This window comes from Narcine bancroftii, chromosome 1, assembly GCF_036971445.1.
Source record: "Narcine bancroftii isolate sNarBan1 chromosome 1, sNarBan1.hap1, whole genome shotgun sequence".
In the NCBI taxonomy this organism is placed as follows: domain Eukaryota; kingdom Metazoa; phylum Chordata; class Chondrichthyes; order Torpediniformes; family Narcinidae; genus Narcine; species Narcine bancroftii.
Window position 1 is genome coordinate 422779443 of NC_091469.1, and position 23693 is coordinate 422803135.

The following is a 23693-nucleotide window of genomic DNA, read 5'->3' on the forward strand; positions in this document are numbered from 1 at the left end:
ACCTTGACGAGTTGAACGCGACAATTTAAATAACAGAGGTTTGACCATTTGTCGCCACCCTCGCAACTGATTATATGCCTTTACCTAACCAAAAAAGGGTCCAAACTTATATTTCTCCAAGACTTTAAATAAAAAATTCTATTCAACCTGATCAAAAGCTTTTTCAGCATCTAGAACAACTACCATTGGTAGGTTGAGTTGTTGACGTGATACATTGATCAGTGAAATCACTCTTAATATTATTATTGGAAGCATACCTATTTTTAATAAAACCAACCTGATCTACATGTACCAATTGAGGTAAATACTTAGCAAGTCTATTTGCCAATAATTTCACTATTATTTTATAATCTGCATTCAATAAAGAAATTGGCCGATATAAAGCTACATTGAAAGGGTCTGTCTTTTTTTTGGTATAACCGTTATTATTGCACTCAAACATGAATCTGATAAAGCTTGTTCTTGCATTACCTGCGGAAGAATGTCCATAGAGGAGACAAATCATCATAAAAAACTTTATAAAATTCAACAGTAAACCCATCATCTCCAGGAGGCTTCCCATTAGGCATTTGTTGAATAAATATCCTTTATCTCTAAATCCATAAAAGGAGAATCCAATTTCCTCATCATCTTTCCCTAATATTGGCAAATTTAAATCCTACAAAAAAAATTCAATAGAACCATCATCTTGAACTCCCTCAGCACTATACAATTTCTGATAAAGATAAAAATTGGTCATTAATTTCCTGAGGTTTAAAAGTAACTTAGTTATCTTTCCTCACAGCATTAATAGTTCTTGATGCTTGTTCTGTTTTCAATTGCCACACTAGAACTTTATGAGCTCTATCCCCTAACTAATAACATTGCTTAACTCTTGGAATCAAATGTTCATATCGATATGTTTGTAATGTTATATCATAGCTTCAATTTAGTTAAAACTGCTTTATTATCTAACCCTAACCCTCTGCCAAAAATTTTTCTTTTGATGCATAACTAATAATTCGACAACGTAAAAACACCTTCAAAGCATCCCATGAAGTAAAATTACTCTGAACTGTATTCCTATTCAAATCCAGAAAAGAAGCAATTTGATCCTTAATAAATTTTATAAAATTCAGGTTTTTTCAATAGCATTGCATTAAACCTCCACCAAAAAGTTGATTGAGTAACTTCTGGCCAAACACAAGAAATAAATAACAATGAATGGTCAGAAATTATTCTACTCTTATATTCAACTTGAGTAAACAGAGATTGCAAATGTGCTGATGCCAAAAAAAATCAATCCTTGAAAATGAATCATGACGCAAAGAATAAAATGAAAAATGTTTCTCAATAGGATTTAACCTTCTCCAAACCTCTATCAAATTTAAATCTTTCATCAAAGAAACCAATTGGACCGCTGCTTTTGATTTTTTCCAAAGTTTTCAGAGATTTATCCAATAATGGATCTAATACACAATTGAAATTTCCACCAATCAAAATATTTTCTTTAGCTTGATTCAGAGTTAAGAAAGCTTCAGACACAAATTCATCGTCGTCAACATTAGGCGCAAACACATTCAACAAAGATCATGACTTGGCAAACAATTTACAATTAATCATTAAAATTCAACCAGCTGTTTCCAACGAGGATTAGAGTTCAAATTGTATTTTCTTATGAATCAAAATCGCCACTCCTCGTGCTTTAGAATTAAAAGATTAAATTAAATGACTAACCCACTCTCTTCGATTTTAAATGTTCTTTTTTGGTTAAGCGAGTTTCCTGCAAAAAAAAAAAGCAATTATCTACTTTCATCTTTGTGGTGGAAGACCCCATGCTGGGGCACAGCGGCATTGAAACGTGGCTCTAGGATGGTGGGGAACTCACAGAGAATGTCAGCGAATTCATTTCAGGCAGTGGCTACGGTGGCAATTTCTGGCCTGCAGGTGTCTGCTGTGTCCAGTCGTGTGGAGTGGAATGTTTAAGCATTGACCAGTCTATTGCCCTTCACATCGACCAGGAGACCGTGAGCCCTCAAGATGTCTACCCCCAAGAGCCCAGTGCCCACGGAGGCTAGGACTAACCTCCAGTGGAACTTCTCCCCCCTCCCTATCTGGATCTGTGCCAAAGGTCCTGATGGTGGAACTGTTGGTTGCCCTAAGGGTTGGACCGCAAAAATCGAGTCAGAGTCTCTAATGCGGAGGGGGGGGGGGGTGGGGAAGGGAAGAGGACACTCAGCTCAGCCCATCTCCACCAGGAATCAGCGGACAGTGGACCTGTCTGTCACATAAAAGAGATTGTTTGTGCGGCTAGCCATCGCAGCCATTAACGGCAGCTGGCCTGGTAGTTTCCCTGAAACCCACAGCGTTGGCGGCACTTATGGACTTGTGCTCCCAAGTGCTAGTGGTAGAAGCACCAGGGTAACTGGCCCTCCTCTGGCTTGGTCTTGGGGGTGGTCTGCTAGTTCCCAGACCCAGGGGGCATCTGCACGGGCTGCTGCCTTTCTCGGGTCTGAGAAGTCCTCATGCGTAAGGTGCAGCCGAATGTCCTCTGGCATTTGCTCTCGGAATATTTGGTGGAAGAGAAAACAAGGCTTGTGGTCTTCTGCCAGGGCCAGCATCTCATCCTTCAGCACCAAAGAACTACGGTCTCCAAGCCCATCCAGGTGTAGGAGCCTGGAAGCCAGTTGCTGGGGGATGAGCCCAAAAGTTCCCAGCAGCAGATTTTTAAGGGCGGTGTACTTGCCCACAGCTGGGGGGGGGGGGGTGGTGGAGGATGTTGTCCACCCTTGGCACCGTATCTTGGTCCAGAGCGCTCATGACATGGTAAAACATTATGGCCTCTGTGGAGATGTTGCGGAGTTGAAACTGTGCTTCTGCCTGCCTGAATCACTTTCTCGGTTGGTGTGTCCAAAAGGGGGAAGCTTGATGGAGACAGCATTAAGCTCTGCCGTCTGGGCTTGTCGGGGTCACCACTGTGGCAGTGTAAGCAGTGAGAGAGACACAACCACCACCTTGAGGCTCGTAAATGATTGGTTTTTATTCAAATTCATCACATCCCTTTAAACAGCATGAGCTCAGTCACCTGGTGCATTGTGATGTCATAATCGCTGCCCAGGGTGCACACTGGAAGGGATGCTGGAGTCAGAGAGAAACCTCTGACGACGCCATTTCCCCATGGCTGCCCTGCCACGTGGTGATACAAGTGGGGCTGGTTCGCCATGAGGATGTGCGCCGCCTCAATTCCATGGTTATTTCCTGAGATGGACTTTCCAGGAAGCTTTACAGATCTTCATCTCAATATGGTGACTACCATTTAAACTAAAAAAAATGGAATTAATATTTGTCTAAGGGAATAGAAGAACCTGGGAGTACAAAAGGATCACATTTAATAATTCTATCATTCACTGAAAATGTCATTGCATTGCAGAAATGTACAAAGGCAAAGGCTATTCAGTTCATTGTGTCCATTATGACAAACTCACTGTCCCAATGTCTGTATTCAGATAACCTGCCCAAATATACATTTAGATCCATTTTAAATGTGGTTTTCCTCTAACACCCTACCCCTTTCAAGTAGTGAGTTTCATATTCTATTTATGCACTGGAACAAAAAAGAATCCTCCTTCCACTGCTGGTCTTAGCCATTTCTTTAATTGCAGCCTCCTTTGTTTTTTCAACTGAGCAACTAAAGAAAATGTTCAATGTAGTTTTCACAAATTTTATGCAGGTACATCTGAAATGCATTCCCACTGCTGCTCCCATTCCAAATAAAAGAGTCCAATTTTTACTCAGTTAATATTTTCCTGATGTATCAACATCCTTGTAAATTTCTCTGCATCTTCTTCACCTTAATCATTTTTTTTTATATAAATCACCAGAAATACATGCAGAACTCAAACAATTGGCAATTCAATAAACCTCCAGAGTCTTAAGGTAGTCAAACTAAGGCTTCTCAAAGAGAATTTGAAGCCCAAATTATGACAGACGAAAAGCAGAAAAGTGGATTGGGGTAGGGATGATGGAAATAGACAGGAAAGAATCAGCATGGAGAATGAAAAAAAGCATATGTTCAAAATGCAGCTTTGAAAAAAACAAGAAAAATTAGGTTATAGTCAAGAGATGGAACGTACACAAACCTAATTGCAGAACATTGATCAAAAACACTTAGACAACACAATATGCACTCTTTATTTCCCCCACCCCCACATAAAGTGGCAACATAAACTGTTGCTCCATGGGTATACAAATACTGGATCAACAATTGTATCAAACGCAGTGTAAACAAGTATAGGAGCCTTACATTAAATACAATAGCGAAAACCTACCGGGGACAAACATTACCCAAGTTGATGGAAGGAGAAGGAAAGAAAAGAATGGACTCAGTAGAATTTCTGGTGTATTTTTGTTGAATGACAACATTGTCTGACTGGCTTAATGCAACCTAGATTGTATACCTAAAATGGATGAGAGGGGGGGGTGGGGGGGTGGCTTGGGAGGAGGGAGGGGGGGAGAAAAAGTCACTGTATATGTGTGAAAAAGAAATAGTGTATATCATGGCTAATGTGATTTATGGTGTGAAAAATTAAAAAAAGAAAAAAAGAAAGAAAAACGCAGTGTAAACTCAATAGCAAGCAGCCTTTGATTGGAGTTCACCTGTACAGAATTGAAAAAACAAACATGCTACAAGATGCGGCATCTTGAAGACCAAGGTTGTTCAGGCAATAATGTTAGTGGAGTTGTCTAGTTAACAAAGAAACGGACAATAAGGAGAGAACAAAACATGGAATTGAGTGGTGACCAAGAAAGATAGCTGAGAAAGTGTGTTCCATTGTTTTCTCCAACTATCTTTGATCATGCCAGAAATGTCTTATGATCGCACAAAGAGGTCCAATTATTACCTCCTGACACCATTAAAATGCATGCAATAAATCTGAAATTTGCATTTGAAAAGACAAAATAGTTTTATTTAATGTTTTTTTTTCAGCAGATAACAAGAAATAAAGAACCAAGGAAATACATATACAAGTACTCAAAGAAAAACAATAAAATCTGAATTTATAAATAAGAATAGTTCAGGTTTAAAAATTAACCCATGTTTCAAACCTGGTCAGAATTCCTTAAATTGAGTAGTTTGCAGCATCAGCTCAGCATTTGAGCAGAAGTTGAGCTGATTGGTTATTTCAAAATCACGTTTCATATATACAAACTGAGGGCTTTGAATAGTTTTAACACACATGTTGAATGGCATTTAGGAACATAACCAAGTATTCAAGTTTCAATTCAGCAGTTGCATTACAACAGCAGACTCATTGAATTTGTATTCTTGATCAGTTTCACAATTCGAACCATTCCTAAAGCAAAGTGAGCTCCGATTCCACAGAAATAGTGCACGTCAAGTTATATTTTAAAAATCACACATCTACGAATACCAATGAAACTTTATCACAATGACTTCAGAAAACTGATATTTAAGAATTAAAATAGCCAGAATAATTTGCTGAGACAGATACTGCAAGTTGGAAGTGATCCCTTGAAAAGCTTTATATTATTGTTCCTACTTGCAGGTTAGTTTTTAAAACAAAAAGACAATGTAAGCAAATAGATACACAAAAAAATTTGATAACATGGTGAAATGAGTTTAACCTCAAATCTTCAAGATGGATATCAAGCTTGTGATATGCACAAAGTTTTTTGGGTAAACATCAATAAAATGAGAAGTACATTTGATATTTGCACATTTAGTCAATGTATTCCAATGTTCCGGGTTCAAATCACTTGCAGTCAATGGGCAAAAAACAAATTGAATTTTAAACTTCAAGCGCAGATTTTATAAACTTGGGCAAAAACAGTACTTCTGAACAACAGACTCAAAATTTCTCCACAATATCCTTCAGTTATAATGCACCCTGCAGTTAATTTTCCTCATCATCTGTAGAATAGGAATGCCATGTCAATCTCTCTTCATAAAATCCAATCACAATCTGTGGACACTTAACGTTGGCTTCCTTCGATGGGACAAGGTCTGCATCATCAGAATCCTTCCTAATGAAGAATCAAATGAGAAATGTTTACACCATGTTTAGCTGCATAAACATTCTGAAGACAAACTTTTGAAAGCAAACTTTAATTACATACATTCAGCAGAAGTAATGTTATAACCAAAGTGAAAATACTGCAAACCAAACTGAGATCCACATTAAACATACAAGATTATTTTGTTGCTGGCTACAAAACTGCTTGTCAGTCGATGGATAGTTTAAATAGGCAATTGTTTTGCACTTGCTCACTAAAATCCCACGTTTTAATGTACAAATAAAATCTATATTGTAAAATCCAATATTCCTCAAAACTGTTTCCCAAAATAATATTTGCCAATTAAAATTTAACCACAACATTGCCAATTTAAAAAAGGTCAAAACAGAAAGGAAAGTACTGAAAATGGAAATCTGAGTATCAAATATACTTAAACCATTCAACAACCAAGCAGATATGTGAAAAGAAGTTTCATTTTATTTCTCAGTTCTGAAGTGTTTTCTCAGGGATAAATTGAACCCACTGCAACCAAACAGTAGATGCATGTTTTTTCTCTCTCCCAAAGAATGACCACAGGCTTCTGGCCATTGGTCAATTAATTTTCTAAGCCACACTAACCTCTGTTCTTGGTTGTTAGAATATTCCATTGAAAATTAATTTAATTTAACATTAGTGAAATTTCATGTAATAGTTAATGTTGATTCAACTCAGTACTTCTCTGTGGCCTGTCATCTCAAATGATGATTCTGTTACTCCCATTTGCAGATCTTTAGGACCTTCATGAAGTCCCACTCAATGCAATTAAAAAAAGGACTGGACTTCCTCAGGAAGATGCTCATCACCACCTCACTGTAACTTTGAGATAAACCAATGCTCATACCCCACAAAATAAATAAAAACATCTTATTACTGCTATCAATGGGTTTGCACTCTCAAATTCTTGGTCACTTAATCATTCTACCATTCAGCAGATCAAATTTATTCCCTCTCCTTACTTTCTATCAATTTTCCCAGCAACAATAATACTAATATTAAGAAAATATGTACAAGCCCGGATTTTTAAAAACGTAATCAAGAGCAAAGGAGTTAAGGGTTATGGGGATAAGGCTGGAAAGGGGTACTGATAGTAGTGATCAGCCATGATCTGTAAAATGGCGGTGCTGGCTCGACGGGCCGTAGGGCCTACTCCAGCTCCTATTGTCTATTGTCATAGTAGGCCATCTAAACTCTCAAAGCTGTTCTGCCATTTAACAAGATTCCAAGTGATCAGATTGCAATCACATTCCCATATCCTCCTGGTAACCTTTCACCTGCTTCTCAATAATCCCCAGTGCCTTTGAGGAAGAATTCAAGACAAGTTGTGTGTATTTATCATTCATACCCTAGCCATTGCAGTGCATAGTGAAAACAAGATAGCGTTTCTCTGAACTGTGGAGCTGGTTATTTACATGGCTAAATTACAACAAACTTTTTATATATATATCTAATAAATATATCACATACCTCTGTGTACCCAGAGTCCAGAATTCCAGACTCAACTCTCAAAATAAACTCCTTAAAATGTTCAATTCCTTCCTGGTTTAGATTTTTTTCATAAAAGGAAACTTCAAGTCTTATCAGGATCTTCTCTTAACAAGATTTCCTCTCCCTCCCCCAATTGCCACAGAAAAATATCAATCCTTTCCTCAAGAAAAACTTCACCATTCCAGGTGCTACTTCTGTGAACTTCTATATTCTTCTGATATAAACGCATGAATTAGCAGAAATAGATTACTCCTCCCTCCCTTCAAGTTTGCTCTGCCATTCACCAAGGTAGATCAGGCCACATCGAATTATAACCTAATCTACCCACAATAACTTTTCATCTTCTCGATAATTTACCTTCCCATTAAAAAAAATTCAGATTCTATCTCCCTCCTTCACTCTTTGAGGATTTCAGATACTCCACACTGAGGGTAAAAGCTTTTTCCACACTCACATTTTTTAAAACCCCATTTTCCCCTCCTCCCTACCAAGACCTGATTTCCTCCCATCACATTTCCATTCTCCAGAATACAAGGCCACCTTTCTTTGTAAGACAACCAAGCATTCTAGTAATCAATCATGTGGATCTTTCCTGAATTGCTTCCAATGCCTTAAATAAGGAGATTAATATTGTAGCTAGCAATCGAAACATGGTCTCACCATTGCCCATCAAAACTCCTCTACTTTGGTACTCAATTTCCCCAAGCAATAAATTGTACCATTGTTAGTTCCCCTTATTACATACTCTATCTCAGAGCACTGCAATCTCTTACTATTTCCATATTTCACCTGTCAAAATAACAATTTCACAACTTTCATATTATACTCTAAATTTCTTAAACCAAATTAGCAAAGATCTGTTTGCATCCCTTTTTAATTTCTAGGTCAGTTTCTGACTTCTCTTTATGCCTTAAGAGTTTATCATAAATTTGGCAAATATGGGTATTTGAACTCTGGCTTTTTCCCCCAGGAAAGAAAATACATTATAGATGGCAAAAAAAGTCTTTTGTGTGGCCATGATTTTTTAAAAATCCTACACCATTTGAGGTTCAGATCTGGAATTCGGGTTGCCGATGGCTTGAACTGGAGACTGCAGAGGCAAATCTAGACACTAAGTGTCTCTGAAGGGACTCTTTTACTTCCTCTTTCTCCTATTGATAGGGGTACTGGGCAATGGTCATTAACTTTTGACTCACGTAAGCCAAATAAATTATTACCTGACAAAAATATTTAAACCTATTTACATTCAGTCAACCCCTTGACCTGCCATTTCCATTCTCAAAGCCATATCCAACCAGTATTATTTCCTGTTTGCATCAAGTTGGATCAGGGTAATCCAAATGCTTTTCAACCATCAACCACCTGCACTCAACTGGGTTGGACCACACCTACAGTTATTTGGTTCCATTCCCGTTTATCTATTTATAAATTAATTTGCAATGACTTTTTTCCGATGCCCACCCCTGCATCTGTAGTCCAAGTGTCTACCTCTGATGTGGTCCTAACTACTTTGTCTTTTTACCAAACCTTTGTATCCCAATTTCACTATTTCTAAACTAACATTATGCAACAGAAAACAGAAAGTTTCTCTGACCAAATCTAAGACAAATTAAAACCACAGTTTTCAATCACTGCAACAAAATCCTAAGCCAGTAGCCCTGTCCTTAACACAAGGAATTATCGGGTACAGAAGTTGTTCATAATAGTTTTCTCTCAAATTGAGATCTACGGTCTTCCAAAGACACCCATTTCCTTCTCCATAATGGAGGTCACAGCTCAGCTAATCCCACAATTCTCAACATTTGTTATATTTATCAAAACTATTCTAATATATTTCTGGCTGACCTCAATTAACCCATGAATGGAGATCAGTCGGCAGTGCATTCGAATAATCACTATTGGCTGCAATTCAAAAATGTGATATCCATGTTCTAACTCATTAATCAATGGTCTCCGCTAGTTGAGGTAAATTTTACATCCTTGTTTTCATTGTGATCATTGCCTTCACCATTTCCAATTTCATGCATCCACATAGTTGTATAGTTTCACAAAGGTAATCATTCAAGTAATCCACCAATTTCATTCTTACACTGGACTATAACTAGAACATGAAGCCTTACAGCTTTCATCTCAACCTGACAAACAATTTCCTACCTAATACTGTAGGCTATAATATTTTGGACCCATCATGCCAAAGTCATAGTGAAGAAAGAATATCAGCACCTCTACTCCCTCATGAGTTTGGAGGTTCGGTTTGTCATTGGAAATGTACATGGATGTGCAGTGGAAAGTATGCTAACTGCTGCATCGCATTGGGGGGCAGGGGGGTGAAGGGGAGGAGGGAGTACCAATACCTCTGAGCCGAAAGCTCTATATGAGGTTGTGGTCAGTGCCCAGTACACAACAGGTTCATCAAACACTTAGACCCAGAAGAGCCAGCGAAGAGACCAAGACCAGTCCTGGTGAGCCTTTTAAGCCATTGAGAACGGGAGATAATTCTGGGAGCAGCATATGATTAAGCAGAATAATGGCCCGCCTGAGGTTAATCATGAAAAAGCACTAATTTTTTTTTCAAGATTTTAGCACGGCATTGATTAAACAAAGAATTTGAAGATGGAAAGACAGTACTAGTAATCTGTGCCAGAAATTTTCCCAAATCCTCCCAAAAGTTCAAACTTTAGAACATGACCAAGTAGAACCAAGAAGGTTCTTATTTCATCACATCTAAAACATGTATCTGATAAATCCAATTTAATTTTTTACAATTGCTGAGGTGTGAAATATAATTGTATTGAATTAAACTATACCTAACATTGATAGCATGTCATACAGTCATGACAAAGTTCTGCCTATCTTTTCTCAATCATAATATTCAAATCAACTTCCCATTTCTGTCTTGATATACGAACTCCTTTTTGATAGGACAGTACAATTCCGATTATCCAAAATTGTCAGCACTGGGCCCATTTCAGATAAACGTTCCCTTCCCCCCACCCCCCCAACCCCTCAGAGAACCGGTCAGCAACAGCCAATCACTTGTCACAGTGTTTAAACAACAACAAACGGTAAGGCTTTTTAAACCATTAAAATAATGTTTAATTCCCACCAAAAAAAAAAATGCTGGCCACCGTCGATCAACATGATCCCACTGAGGCCCCACTCATGCCAGGAGATCGAGGGTCTTGCTCCTGTCCGTGAGACCTAGGTCCACTGTTGGTGCTGTGGTAGCCAAGGTCCCCGGTCAGTTTGGCTCTGAAAAAATTTCGGATAACTGATGATTTCAGAGAATCCAATTTCAGATTATCAGAGTTGTACTGTACCTGCTTGCAGTTAAAGATACTTTGCAGAGTTTCTTAGTATATCTTTTCCTAATAAGCAACTCCAACTCACTACAAGCCGGTAAGTGCATAGTTGGACTTAATTTTTCCTGCAAACATCCTATCTACTGTAAATAGCAAAAAAGTGTATTTTGCAAAATTCCATATTTATTTCTTAGTTGTTGAAATGGCATCAATTGACCTTTTTCAAAACAATCCTCTACATTTTTAATACTATTGTGAAATAAAATATTCATAAATTGATATCTATAGTAAAAGGAACAAGATTATTTTGAAAGATGTTTTGGGCGAGATGCTGTCCTTTAATCCAAATTAATTATTTTGCTTGTTCCAAATATTAATCATATGTTTAAACAAAGATGCTTCATTTGCACCCATTATTAATTTTGAATCCCATTTATGAATAAATTCATCTGCTAAATTCTCTCCAATTTTATTTTAACCCATGATGGTTTTCTCGGTCCCTCAAATAAAGAATTAATAAATCTAAAATGGGTCACCTGGTAATAATTCTCAAAATTAGGGAGTTGCAAACCTCCCAATTCACATTTCCATGTTAGTTTTTCTATAGATACTCTTGACATTTTTCCTTTCCAAAGATATCTTCTAATATATTTATTTAAATCTTAAAAAAAAATTTGTGGCAATGATAATTGCAGTTTTAAAAAGATACTGTACCCACAGAAAAAATATTCCTCTTAACACAATTTACCCTACCAATGTTATTAGAAGGTAATCCATTTTTTAAAATCCTCCAACTTTTTTTAACAGTGATAAATAATTCAATTCATACAAATTATTTAATTATTATCTATCCGAATTCCCAAAAATTTAATTGCCTCTCTGGCCATTGAAATAGAATATTCCTTGGATGGAGTATAATCTCCTCGTGCAAAGTGCATAACTTCCCTTTTATGCCAATTTACCTTATTACCTGAAATCTTGCCATATTCTTCCAAATTTCAATGCAATTTACGTAACGAGGCATCTGGTTCAGTCAAATAAATCAAGACGTCATCTGCAAATTGACTTATATTCCTCTTGACCAACCTTAAACCCCTTTATTTTTACATCACTCCTAATTTCCTCAGCCAATGGCTCTATAGCTAAAATAAACAGAGCTAGAGATAAAGGACAACCTTGTCTACTAGATCTCACCAAACATTTGTCCATTAGTTAGGGGATGTCACGTAATGCTCTGGAATTAGGACATGGATTCTAGCTCTCCTGGGAAATCCATTAAAAAACATTCAGTTAAGAAATATTTTGATTGACTAAAATTTGTTTAAAACACATCTAAATACTTATACAACACTTTCCAGCATGCCTCCTAAAAAAGACAAAGTTGGTGCTGCTGTAACTGGAACCTGACGTGACTGGAAAACAAAATAAAAAGCAAGGTCTACTGTCTAAGAAGCAGGGAGCTTGCAAACAGGCTGCTCCCTGGTTGAGTGATCCCTATGAGGGCCCATCTTTCAACATCACTCTCCCACAGCGAACCAGGTAGTGACGTGGTGCACATGCGTGAACAATGGAAGCCTTCAGTGATGACGACAGAAAGTGGCTCGGGCTCACAAATATCAGGCAGTGAAAGGGAGGAAGATGCAACAAGAGGTGGGTAAGAGGGGGAAAAAAGTACAAGAACTGCTCCAGCTAAATCTAAGGCAAAAAAAAAGACATTAATCTGTGGTCAAATGTAAAGGAGGAAATAGGTAGAGTAGGCCTGTAAATAAGATGAAGATAAATTACTTCTGCAATAAGAACAGGGAGTGCATAAATCTAGTCAGAAATGGGAGGTGGATCTGAATATTACAATTGATGAGTAAAGATGCTTGGACATTTGTCAAGATAGCATGACAAACACTATAAATGCAAGATATAGATTAGTTCAATATATATATTTTTTTACATCAGCAATATTTAACACCACAGAAACAGAATAGAATGAAATCAGATGCATCAATCAATGCTTTAGGTGCAGTGAAGAGATAGGTGCTTTTTTTTTTTGCATTCAACTTGATCATGTCCTAAGGCAAAATCTTTCTGGGTGGATCTACGAAACATTTTAGAACAAGCTACAGGTGTACCATTTCCATTAAATCCAGATTTAATTCTATTGGGAAAAATAGAAGGAATAAGACCAAAACTGAAATTGTCAATGTATCAAATGAATAGCATTGACAGTAGCAAAGGAAATATGTTGCAGTGACTTGGAAATCAGATTTTATGTATAGATATGGGAAGGAAATCCAAAGCTGTATCCCTTCAAAGAAAATTACAAATAATTTGTGAAATTAAATACCCTGTTTTTTTTTGTGAATTTGGAGTCCATATACACAAACTTTGGGTATAAATATGTAGAAATGTTCTTCCAGCCTCAAATCCCATGTTAATTTTTTTCCTTAAAATGGAAAATGCTCATAAAACCTGTTGAATTTCAGTGTATTGGCGGGGGGGGGGGGGAGCAGAATACTCAAAAAATACAATATTACTTCTTTCTCTTTTGATACTATATAATTCTTCATATGCATATATTATTCTTTAGAAGGGAAGGGGGGACTGAAGAGTTGGGAGATTATAACCATCATGTAATGAATGAAAATTTATTTAGTTTGAATACTTATTTTACTGTATAATGATTTATTAATTACATGTATAGAAACATTTTTTAAATAAAATATTCAAAAAAAGTTCAACCTCATTAACAATCTATGACACCTCAAATTGGTTATTTATCTTTACCTCTTATGGACGCTGTTCGACCTGCTGAAAGCCATGCTGACTGTTCATATTCTGACTATGGCTTGACAAACATGCGCAAATCCTATCCCTCAATTTCTTCTCCGGTAGCATTCCTACAATTGCTAAGCTCACAAGCCAATAATTTCATGGATTATCCCCATTTCTCTTTGTGAAAAATGGTAAAACATCAATTCCTTCAGGACTTCAACTGTTGCTATAGAGGATACAAAGATCTTAGTCAAAACCCCAGGAATATCCTCCCTTGCCTCCTTCAATCGTCTGGTTTGTATCCAGCAGGCCCCAGAGATTTATTCAACTTAACCCTCTTCAAAAGGCTAACCATCATCACTTTCTTAATCTCACAATTTCCCAAAATGATAGCACTCTGCACGATGCTCCCTATCATTATCCTCCAAGATGAATACTAATACAAACTCCTCATTTAGTAACTCATCCACTTCCTCCCACCCCAAGCATACCTGAAAATACCCTTTGTCCTCGAGGTCCCATCCTTCCCCAAATTTAAAGATAATGGAGTTAGAATTATTTTTATAATTTTGAATTCAACCATGATCATACTTCTATAAAGGTAAGGATTTAAAAATAAACTTGCTGAAATTCTGAAACAACCGAAAATACTGAAAAACCTCAGGTTATGCAATTTTTATGGAAAGAGAAACAAATTGGGTAGTAAATTATATGTGTTTATAGCCATTCATCTTCACAGCAAATACATGTTGAAAGTTTAACTTCTTTAGTTCTTCCCAGTTTGACAAAACCATTGTAAGACATAGTATTTGTAAGAAAGAGAGAAATTTATAAACATGGAAATGTTGTTTATTCCTGAAAAAGCATGATGAAAGATGTCATTTTCACCTTACGATGTATATAAAAATGCTACATCCCAGTTACCTCCTCTACCAGAGTGGAAAACACCACACCATCAATTGGAAAGCTAAATGGTCTAAGAGTAGATAAGTCCCCCCCCCAAGACTACATAGAATGCACCCTCAGGTTCTGAAGAAGGTAACTAGAGATTCTTGACACATTGGTAATGATCTTCCAGGAATCAATGGATTCTGACATCATTCTGGAGGACTGAAGGATCACGAATGTCACTCCACTGTTTAAGAGAGGGAGACAGCAAAAAGGAAATTTCGACCTATTAGGCTGATGTTGGTTGTTGGGAAGCTGTTGGAGTCTATTGTCAAGGATGAGATTAGGAATATCTGAGGTGCATGAAAAGATAGACCCAAGTCAGCATTATTTCCTTATTGGAAAATCATGCCTGACAAACTTACTGCAATTTTTTGACGAGATCACAAGTTGGATCAACAGAAGAGATGCAATCGAAGGTGTGTATTTGGACTTTAGAAAGACTTTTGACAAGGTGCCTCACGAGGCTGCTTAACAAGATGAGAGCCCATGGAATTACAGGAAGGATACTAGCATGGGTAAAACCTTGGCTAATAGGCAAGAACAGAGTGGGAATAAAGAGATCCTATTCTGGGTAGCCTCCTATTACCCATGGTGTTCCGCAGGGGTTGATGCTGATTCTTTTTATGTTGTATATAAATGATTTGGATTATGGAATAGATGTTTTTGTGGCTAAATTTCCAGATGATACCAAAATAGGTGGGGGTGGGGTGGGTGAAATGATACCGAGGATACAGAAAGGCTGTAGAGGGACTTGGATTGATTAGAAGAATGGACAGAGGTGGAAGATATAATACAATATGGAAAGTGTACAGTCATTCACTTTGGGAGAATAGATGGGCATACAATTATTTAGATGGGGAGAAAATTCAGAGGTGCAAAGGGACAGGAGTTCTCATGCAGGATAACCTTAAGGTTAACCTCCAGGTTCAGTCGGTGATGAAGAAGGCAAATGCAATGTTGGTATTTCAAGAAGGATAGCACAAAAGATCAGGGATCTATGAGACATCATAGGGCACTGGTGAGACCTCACTTGAAGTACCACGTAATTTTGGGCATCTTATTTGAGAAAGGGAGTGCTAGCATTGGAGAGGGTTCAGAAAAGATTTACCCAAATGATGCCAGGAATATAAAGGTAAGAATATGGGAACATTTTTCGGCTCTTGGACGTTACTTGTTGGAGAGAAAGACGGGAGAGGTCCACAGAGACATTTTGTATGGCAAAAGGTCTGGACAGAGTGGATATGGCAATGATGTTTCCCGTGGTAGGCGAGTCTAGGACAAGAGGGCACAGCTTCAGGATTAAAGAGCATAAATTTATAAGTGGTGCGGAAAAATATTTTTAGTCAGATGGTCGCCAAGTCTGGAACTTTTTGCCAAAGGCGACTGTAAAAGCAAGGTCGTTGGGTATATTTAAGGCAGAGATTGACAGGCATTTGATTAGTCAGGACATAGAGGGCTGCGGGGAGAAAGCCAGAGAGTTGGGCTGAGTGGAAGGATGGATCAGCTCTTGATAGAATGGTGGAGAAGACTCGATGGGACAATTGGCCTACTTGTCCTTCCATATCTTGTGAATACAACTGTATTTTCTACTGGCGATTTGAGATCCCTTCACAAATGGCATTTTTTGGCGATTAGCCCTTGCCATCCAAATAGATCTACTAAAATAAGATTAGTTAAAATAGGTCAAAAACAAAAAATCTGAATAAAGAATGAGGCCTCAACTCACAACAGTTCTTACCATTTCATCAGAAACATCAATTCGCCACTCGAGTCAGTTGCACCAATAATGCGTTCTGGTTCCAATCCTCTTGCAAAACCTCTTGGTTGATTGTCACTCTTGGAAGGAAAAGCAAAATTACACATTTGCATCTCATTGACTAAAGTTGTAAAAATAACAAAAGCAAGTAAAACAGGTTAGATAAAATCTTTCTGAACATTCAGGGTGGTACAAACAAAGCAAATTATCAGTATTTTGAGAGAAAGTTGTGTCTTAATCAAATGCACTGCAAGGAGTTTCTCAGGAAGGACACTTTGGATTTGAATTAAGACCTGCAGCCATAGAAATGCATTCAGCTATAACTAAGGATTTTAGATAAAGGATAAAAAATAGTTGTGTCTAATTTGTCGTCTAATTTTTAAGTTTTCAGAATAGGAATTTACAATTACTGGAGGCACCAGTTAGTAGCCCCATTTAAATTGCAGCACCTGGGTAGCCATCCTGTAACCTGGGTGTGATCACTGGGGCAAAGGTTCTGGAAGCACCTTTTAAATGGCAGGGGAATCAACCCATTAAATCACCAACCCGGCAATTTAAGGGGGATCCCACCCCCACAATGACACGTCGCGCACTCACCAGAGGTACTGACAGATGTTCAGATGCTGGCTGCCTGGTGACGCATGCGCGCAAGTGCTGACGTCACCAGAATAAACAGGCCAGCCATTTTCCTCTTCAAATTGCCTGTGGATGAGACCTAGTTAAGCTTAACTGGGTTCCCTGATTACCTCTGAGGTAGGTCAGGGATCCAGTTGGACTCTGACAGGGATGACCAGGTCAGACCCTTACAAACTGCCACGTAGCTGGGGCACACTATCTGGTCAAATTGTCTGGTTAATCCCATTTTACGCAGCCGTTTGAAAGGGCCTACTTCCATGTTAAGCTAACCTGCTTTTCAAAGCAATGGTTAGATCAGACCAAATACTGTGCAGACCTAGATGAATCTCAAGCAAGAATATATAGAACACCCCTGTGTTTTAAAGAGGTGACATTCCTAGCAAAACCATTCATGTCATACCATGCATCCTTATATGAAAATCATATTTCCCCATTCCTATCCCAACTCTTCAGAGGCTTTTTCTTTTACCATCAAGGTTCTTTACATCAAGTTAAATCATCTCCCAGCTCTTGCATCACACTGTTTAAGGCTGATCAAATTCAGTACTTAAGTGCTCTAGTCTATCATTCTATTTCCACAAAAAGCATGCAAAAATCAAACAATTTGAGCATTCTCTCTTATCAGGGATGAAAATAAATCAACTATTCACATCAAATCCTTTAGCCGTCTTCTCCAGACTAAGATAATTTTTCCTGAAATCCAGGGCAGAATTTCACTTATCAGAAGTGCAAAAAAATTGTACAGACGAGATTTGTATACAAAAGATAAAAATGTAAACAAACTGTAATACAAAAGAAAAATAAATATTCAGTAATAATGTGCCAAGCAAGTCCCTAAATAAGTCTCAATAGGAAGCAGTTACGCCAGCACCCTCCTTGCGCCTCACTATGCAAGATGGCACCGGCACGGTAAGCCGCGATCAGAGGAAAGGAGGGTGAGACCGGAACTCAGGCCGCACGCCTGAGGACATGGGGCCTCATGGAGGCAAGGGCTCCGTTCGTGAGCGCGATAGTGTCGGAGCAGCCAGCGATGTGTCGCTCCTGGGCGCAGAGTTGGAGGACCTACGATTCCGGGCCCTGACGGAACTGGGCATGCGCGGAGATTCGCATATGCGCGTTACACCTGATCGGGCCCAGGCTGTGGAGACGACTCTTTCTCGTCAGGCTGACAATGTCGGCTTGGTTTGGGAGGGAGTCAGGTCCCATAGTTGAGTGGCCTGGGCCGAGATAGTGACACTCAATTCAGGAGAGGAAGAAGTAGTTTCTTGGGACACCCGAGGAAGAAGCAGCAGCAATTCTGCAGGCTGCGAGAATTATACAAGGTAGGCCTCAAAGACTTAAATCTCCTTCCTTACAGACATTCCAAACTGTAACTGTGGAAGGGGACACGATATTGTCTGTGTCGGAAGAATTTATGCTTCGGATGGATAATATGGCGATACAGGTCACGCAAGGATTTAAAGAAAATAAGATGTAATTGACTGAATTGAGGGAAAAAGTGTCTGTAATTTAAAAAGACGTAACTAAATGTCTACAAGCAGTGGATGTGGTGCAGGATGAATTTACAAAAATTAAGCGGGTGTTTTGTGATTGCAATGATAAAGTGGAGAGATACACACAGAATGGATTATGTGGAGCATTATATTATGGGCTGGGATATAAAAAAACAAGAATTTTTGAAGAAAATTGACACATTGGAGAATCAAAGGTGGCGTAATAATGTTAAGATAGTTGGATTGCTGGAAGATATTGAAGGAATGGATTCCAGAGATGTTGGAAAAGGATGCATTTCCGGAAGGATTCGAATAATTGGATAGAGTACATCGGGCGATACGGTGAAAGCCTTTTCCAGGTCAACCGCCACGTGTGGTTCTTATTCATTGTCTATGATATCAAGACCATGAGATGATATTATGTTTGACAGTGCAGAAGGCTTGTCAGAATCAGGGACCTTTGGTGGTTCAGGGTAATAGAGTATTTTTCTATGCTGATTAAGTCAAGACATTATAAAGAGATGTAAAGAGTTTAATCCAGCTAAGGCAGTGCTATGGAAGAAAGGTTACAGATTTGCTTTTAGATATCCAGCTGTGTTGAAAGTGTTTTATGGTAATTTGCAAGATCAGTTTTTCGAAGCCAAAGCTGAAGCTTTAACTTTTGCTAATTCTTTACCAAATAATCCACATAGCTTTGAGTTGCAGAAACAATCAAAATCGCAGAGATTTCCAAAGAGGAATGGGAATGGCAATGGCAGGAAGAAAGCAGAAAAGCAACAATCAATCGAGATGGGAGACGATGGTCAGGTTGTGGGTGCTGCTGGTGTTGTGGATCAAGCAGTTGGTGTTATGGGAGTTGTGGACTGAATTTTTAATTATGAGTAAGTGTTTTTTTTCCCCTGATATTGGAATATCAGCAGGGCAGGGTGGATGGCTCTGTTTCTTCCTGTTATCTGTCACTAGTGGTTTTGACCACACCCAGATAGTAGAGCGGGGTACCACTTGGTGGTGGTATTTTTGTTTGTTTCTGTTTGGGGGGGGGGTTATTATTTAGGGTGGGATTTTTAAATTTTTTTTATATTGGTAGATTTTAAGGGTTTTTTTCTCCTTTGGAGTTTATATTTCATTTTGTTGTGTTGGGTGCCACTTGGGTGGGGGGGGGGGAGAAAAGAATGAGTAAATTGAATTTTGTGACATTTAATGTCAAAGGGATGAATCATCTGATAAAAAAGAAACGTGTGTTGGACTATATCAAGAAGATGAAGGTGGACATTGCATTTTTACAAGAGACTCATTTGACAGAGAAAAAACAAAATTGAAATGAGATTGGGTCGGAAATGTGATAGCATCTTCTTTTCATTCTCAGGATCGAGGAGTTGCAATTTTGATACATAAAAAAAGTGCCTTTTGTTTTCTAATCTTTTTCTGAGAATGCAGGTAGTTTTGAAAGTTAACTGCAAATTATTTTCAGAAGTTTGGACTTCGATGAATTTGTATGCACCAAATGAAGATGATGTACAGTTTGTTACTGATGCATTCTTGCATTTGAATCATTCAAATGAGAACATTATGGCTGGAGGGGATTTTAATTGCTGTTTGGACCCACTATTGGATAAATCTCCAAAAATTGTGAAGAAAACGAGAATGGCAGAAAGAATAATTGATTTGATGGCTGATTTAAATTTAGTGGAAATATGGCAAAGGATAAATCTGGCTGAGAAGGATTTCTGATTTTAATTCAGCATGTCATGATTAGTTTTCAAGAATAGACTTTTTTGGTATCAGCACATTTGCAGGGTAGAATTGGACAGGTGCCGTATAAAAGTAGGATTTGTCAGATCACTCGTTAATTTCTTGTAATGTTGCTGAGATGGTGGGAAACAGTTATCGTTGGAGATTTAATTAGATATTATTAAAAAGACCTGAATTTATTATGTTTGTAAGAGACCAGATTAATTTTTTTTTAAACAAATGAGGGATCAGTTCAAAGTAAATTTACGTTATGGGAGGTGTTGAAAGCATATTTACAGGGTCAAATCATTAGCTATACAGGAAGAGTGAAAAAGCAATACAACGCAGAAATTCAAGATCTGGAAAAAGAGATTGCAGCATTAAAAATGTTTCAGAAAAATGCAAAAGACAAAAAGATATAGTTGTCTAAATTGAAGCTTCGTTATATAATACAAAGCAGACTTACAATTATGAAAAAATTATTCAGCGATCAAAACAGTGTTATTATGAGTTGGGTGAGAGAGCACACAAGGTTTTAGCCTGGCAGCTGAAAACTGAACAAGTGTGTAGAACGATCAATGCAGTTGGGGGAAGTCGGGGATAACATATAAATCACAAGATATTAATGATGAGTTCCGTATATTTTAAATCGGGACTCTTTTCTATCAAATTTAGAGGAAGAAGATATTAAGATATTAGATGGCTCATTTACTGATTTGGAAAATAAGGAGGCGTTACAATCCATGCCAAGTGGAAAATCACCTGGAGAAAGTGGATTTACAACGGACTTTTATAAAGAATTTTATGATTTGTTATTTCCAGTATACTGATGTATTTAAACAAGCCACTGATAAAAGTTTATTTTCAGAGTAGTTTTCAAGGGCATTAATAACACTTATACCAAAGAACGACAGAGACCCATTAAAAGTAGCGTCATAAAGACCAATATCTTTATTGAACATAGATTATAAAATTGTAGCAAAAGTTTTAGCAAACAGACTAGCTAATTGTTTACCGAAATTAGTACATTTGGACCAAGCAGGATTTATTAAGAATAGGTATTCGGCTGATAATATTACTAAATTAATTACAATAATTAATGCTTCAAGACAACAACTCAACCAAGCAATGATATTAGCGCTAGACGCAGAAAAGGCCTTCGACCATGTGGAGTGGAATTTTTTTTTTATTTAAGGTGTTAGATATAAATTTGGACCATTCTTTATTGGTTGGGTTAAGGCATTATATACTAATCCTTCTGCTCGGGTGGTGATGAATGGACAGATTTTGCAGGTATTTAATTTGTTTAGATCAACTAGACCGGGCTGTTCATTATCGCCAGCCTTATTTGCATTAGTAATAGAACCTTTGGCACGAAATGAATATTAAGGGTATTACAATTGGTGGGAAAGAGTATAAAATTAATCTGTTTGCAGATTATATATTTGTCTCAACCTAAGAACTCTAGAACCATTACAAAATTTGTTGAAACAATATGGGGTAATGTCAGGTTATAAAGTAAATTGGAATAAAAGTGAGATATTACCAATATCAGATGGCGATTATTCAGACTGTAAACAACTTACGAAGTTTAAATGGACAAATAAAATTCAGTATTTGGGTGTAATAGTGGATAGAGTATCAAAATTTATACAGTTTAATTTATATACTGTTATTAAATAAGATTAAGTCTGATTTAAATAGATGGACGAAATTACCGTTAACACCGATTGGACGGTTAAATTGTATTAAACTGAATATATATCCTCGTATTCAATACTTGTTTCAATCCATTCCAAGTGCTATACTGGGAAAGTTTTTTTTAAGGAATTAAATAAAGCAGTTCATTTGTTTTTAATGGAAAGGCACATTATCAAGAGTTTCAATGCAGAAATTGACAGGGATATGACTTGGGAGGTTTTCAATTACCACATTTTCAAAATTATTATCAAGGAGCACAATTAAAGTTTATTAATAGGCTGTTTGATATTGATCAGCCTCCGATGTGGGCAAAGGTGGAGATGGATCAAATTCAGGAAAGATCAATGTATCATTTTATATATAAACGGGATCCCTTGCTTCTATAAAAGCATAAACTGCCAGTATTGAAACATTTGATCGGGATATGGTATAAGTGGAATCAGCTTATAGGATCGAAAGGTAAGATTTCAGCTAAAACACTTATATCAGAATCAGCTAATTCCATTTTCTAAGAATAATCCCTATTTGAAGGATTGAGAATCAAAAGGAGTGATATTAATGGAAGATTGTTTTGACCTAGGTTCAATTCTCTTGTTTGACAGACAGAGAGAAATTTGATATATTACCAAATACTCTATTTGCTTATTATCAAGTACGAGATTTATTATTAGAATGCTTTGGTAGAGAGATATTACCTGGGCAAATGAAATTTGAGAGATTAATTATGGATAAAGGAAAAAAGGGCTTTCTTGGTTTCAGAAATATATTTGCTACTACAAAGATGAAAAAGGTAGATATATATATAAAGTAAGGAATAAATGGGAGAAAGATTTATCTATTCCTATTTTAGTGGAGGAGTGGTCTGATTTATGTTTGAATAGTGTTACAAAATTAATTAATGTACGATATAGTTTAGTTAATTATAACTTTCTTCATCAGTTATATTTAACTCCAGAAAAATTGAAAAAGTATGGATAAAGTGGGTCAGATTTGTGTTTTAGATGTGGCGATCAGTTAGGGACTTTTTTTAAAATATATTCAGTTTGGGAATGTAGGATGGTTAAGCCTTTTTGGGAAAAAGTTATTAAATTTTTGTGGAGATTTATTCCAAATAGATTTATATGTGGATCCATGGGTATGTTTATTGGGATACATAAATACAATTACGGAAAATTTATGTTTGGAGAAACCTCAAATTCCATTTATTCGGTTGGGTTTAGCGTGTATAGGTGTAAGATGGCACAATGAAATTCAGCCATGTATTTATTTAGAGAAAATAACGTATAACTTAAATAACTATTCTTTTATTTATTAAGGTGTGGAGTTTGTACTTTGAACGTATGGGTCTAGATGTTAAGTAAAAGTTTTATACGTGATGAGAGATGTAAAAGGGTGTCACGCCACATAGCAACTTGTTATAATTTGATGTTATTGTGTTTTTTTTAAATTAGCTCTGAGGGTGTAGTGGGTGGGATAGGGAAGGAGGAGGGTAGCTTTAGATTATTTGGTATTTTTTTTAATTCTGTAAAAATTCCTAAATTAAAAAGAAATAAACCAGAGGAATGAAGAAATTGGCCAAAGATTTTTTTTTTAAAAAGTAATTATTAAGAGATCCAAATCACAACTCAATCAAAGAGGGGAAGAGGTAAATCTTACAGTGAAGGAAGTCTATGATTGGTTGGGAAACAGAGTACAAGAATAGCTCTTCAGCACAATTCATGGGCTCGAGCACAGCTACATGATTCTTCCTCATTTCCATCACCTTTACCTTTCTGCACATAAATTATTAGTCTTTCATTTGACTCCATCACAGGCATG

General features: G+C 37.3%; 2 protein-coding genes and 2 long non-coding RNA genes across 6 annotated transcripts in view; 2 read left to right on the forward strand and 2 right to left on the reverse strand.

The window, feature by feature from the left end:
• snx10b (sorting nexin 10b) overlaps positions 1-3012 on the reverse strand; it is an 80088-nt gene extending 77076 nt beyond the window's left edge. Inside the window, exon 1 of the mRNA XM_069914135.1 lies at positions 1717-3012. Within this exon, the coding sequence (XP_069770236.1) occupies positions 1717-1834 (118 nt within the window). The 5' untranslated portion in view covers positions 1835-3012. The remainder of the gene's footprint in view (positions 1-1716) is intronic.
• Positions 3013-3118: 106 nt separating this feature from the next.
• On the forward strand, positions 3119-6930 carry LOC138751616 (uncharacterized). Its single transcript, XR_011350083.1, has 2 exons — positions 3119-3284; positions 6781-6930. It is a non-coding gene; the product is annotated as an uncharacterized lncRNA (long non-coding RNA).
• The window catches only part of LOC138751615 (chromobox protein homolog 3-like), a 39067-nt gene continuing 20298 nt past the window's right edge, over positions 4925-23693 (reverse strand). For all 3 annotated transcript variants that reach the window (XM_069914136.1, XM_069914137.1, XM_069914139.1), the window contains 2 exons: positions 16297-16394; positions 4925-6024 (listed from right to left, as the gene is read on the reverse strand). In XM_069914136.1, the coding sequence (XP_069770237.1) occupies positions 5895-6024; positions 16297-16394 (228 nt within the window). In that variant the 3' untranslated portion in view covers positions 4925-5894. The remainder of the gene's footprint in view (positions 6025-16296; positions 16395-23693) is intronic.
• Positions 12222-23693, forward strand: part of LOC138751618 (uncharacterized) — a 28378-nt gene continuing 16906 nt past the window's right edge. The window contains exon 1 of the long non-coding RNA XR_011350086.1: positions 12222-12491. This is a non-coding gene — a long non-coding RNA (uncharacterized lncRNA). The remainder of the gene's footprint in view (positions 12492-23693) is intronic.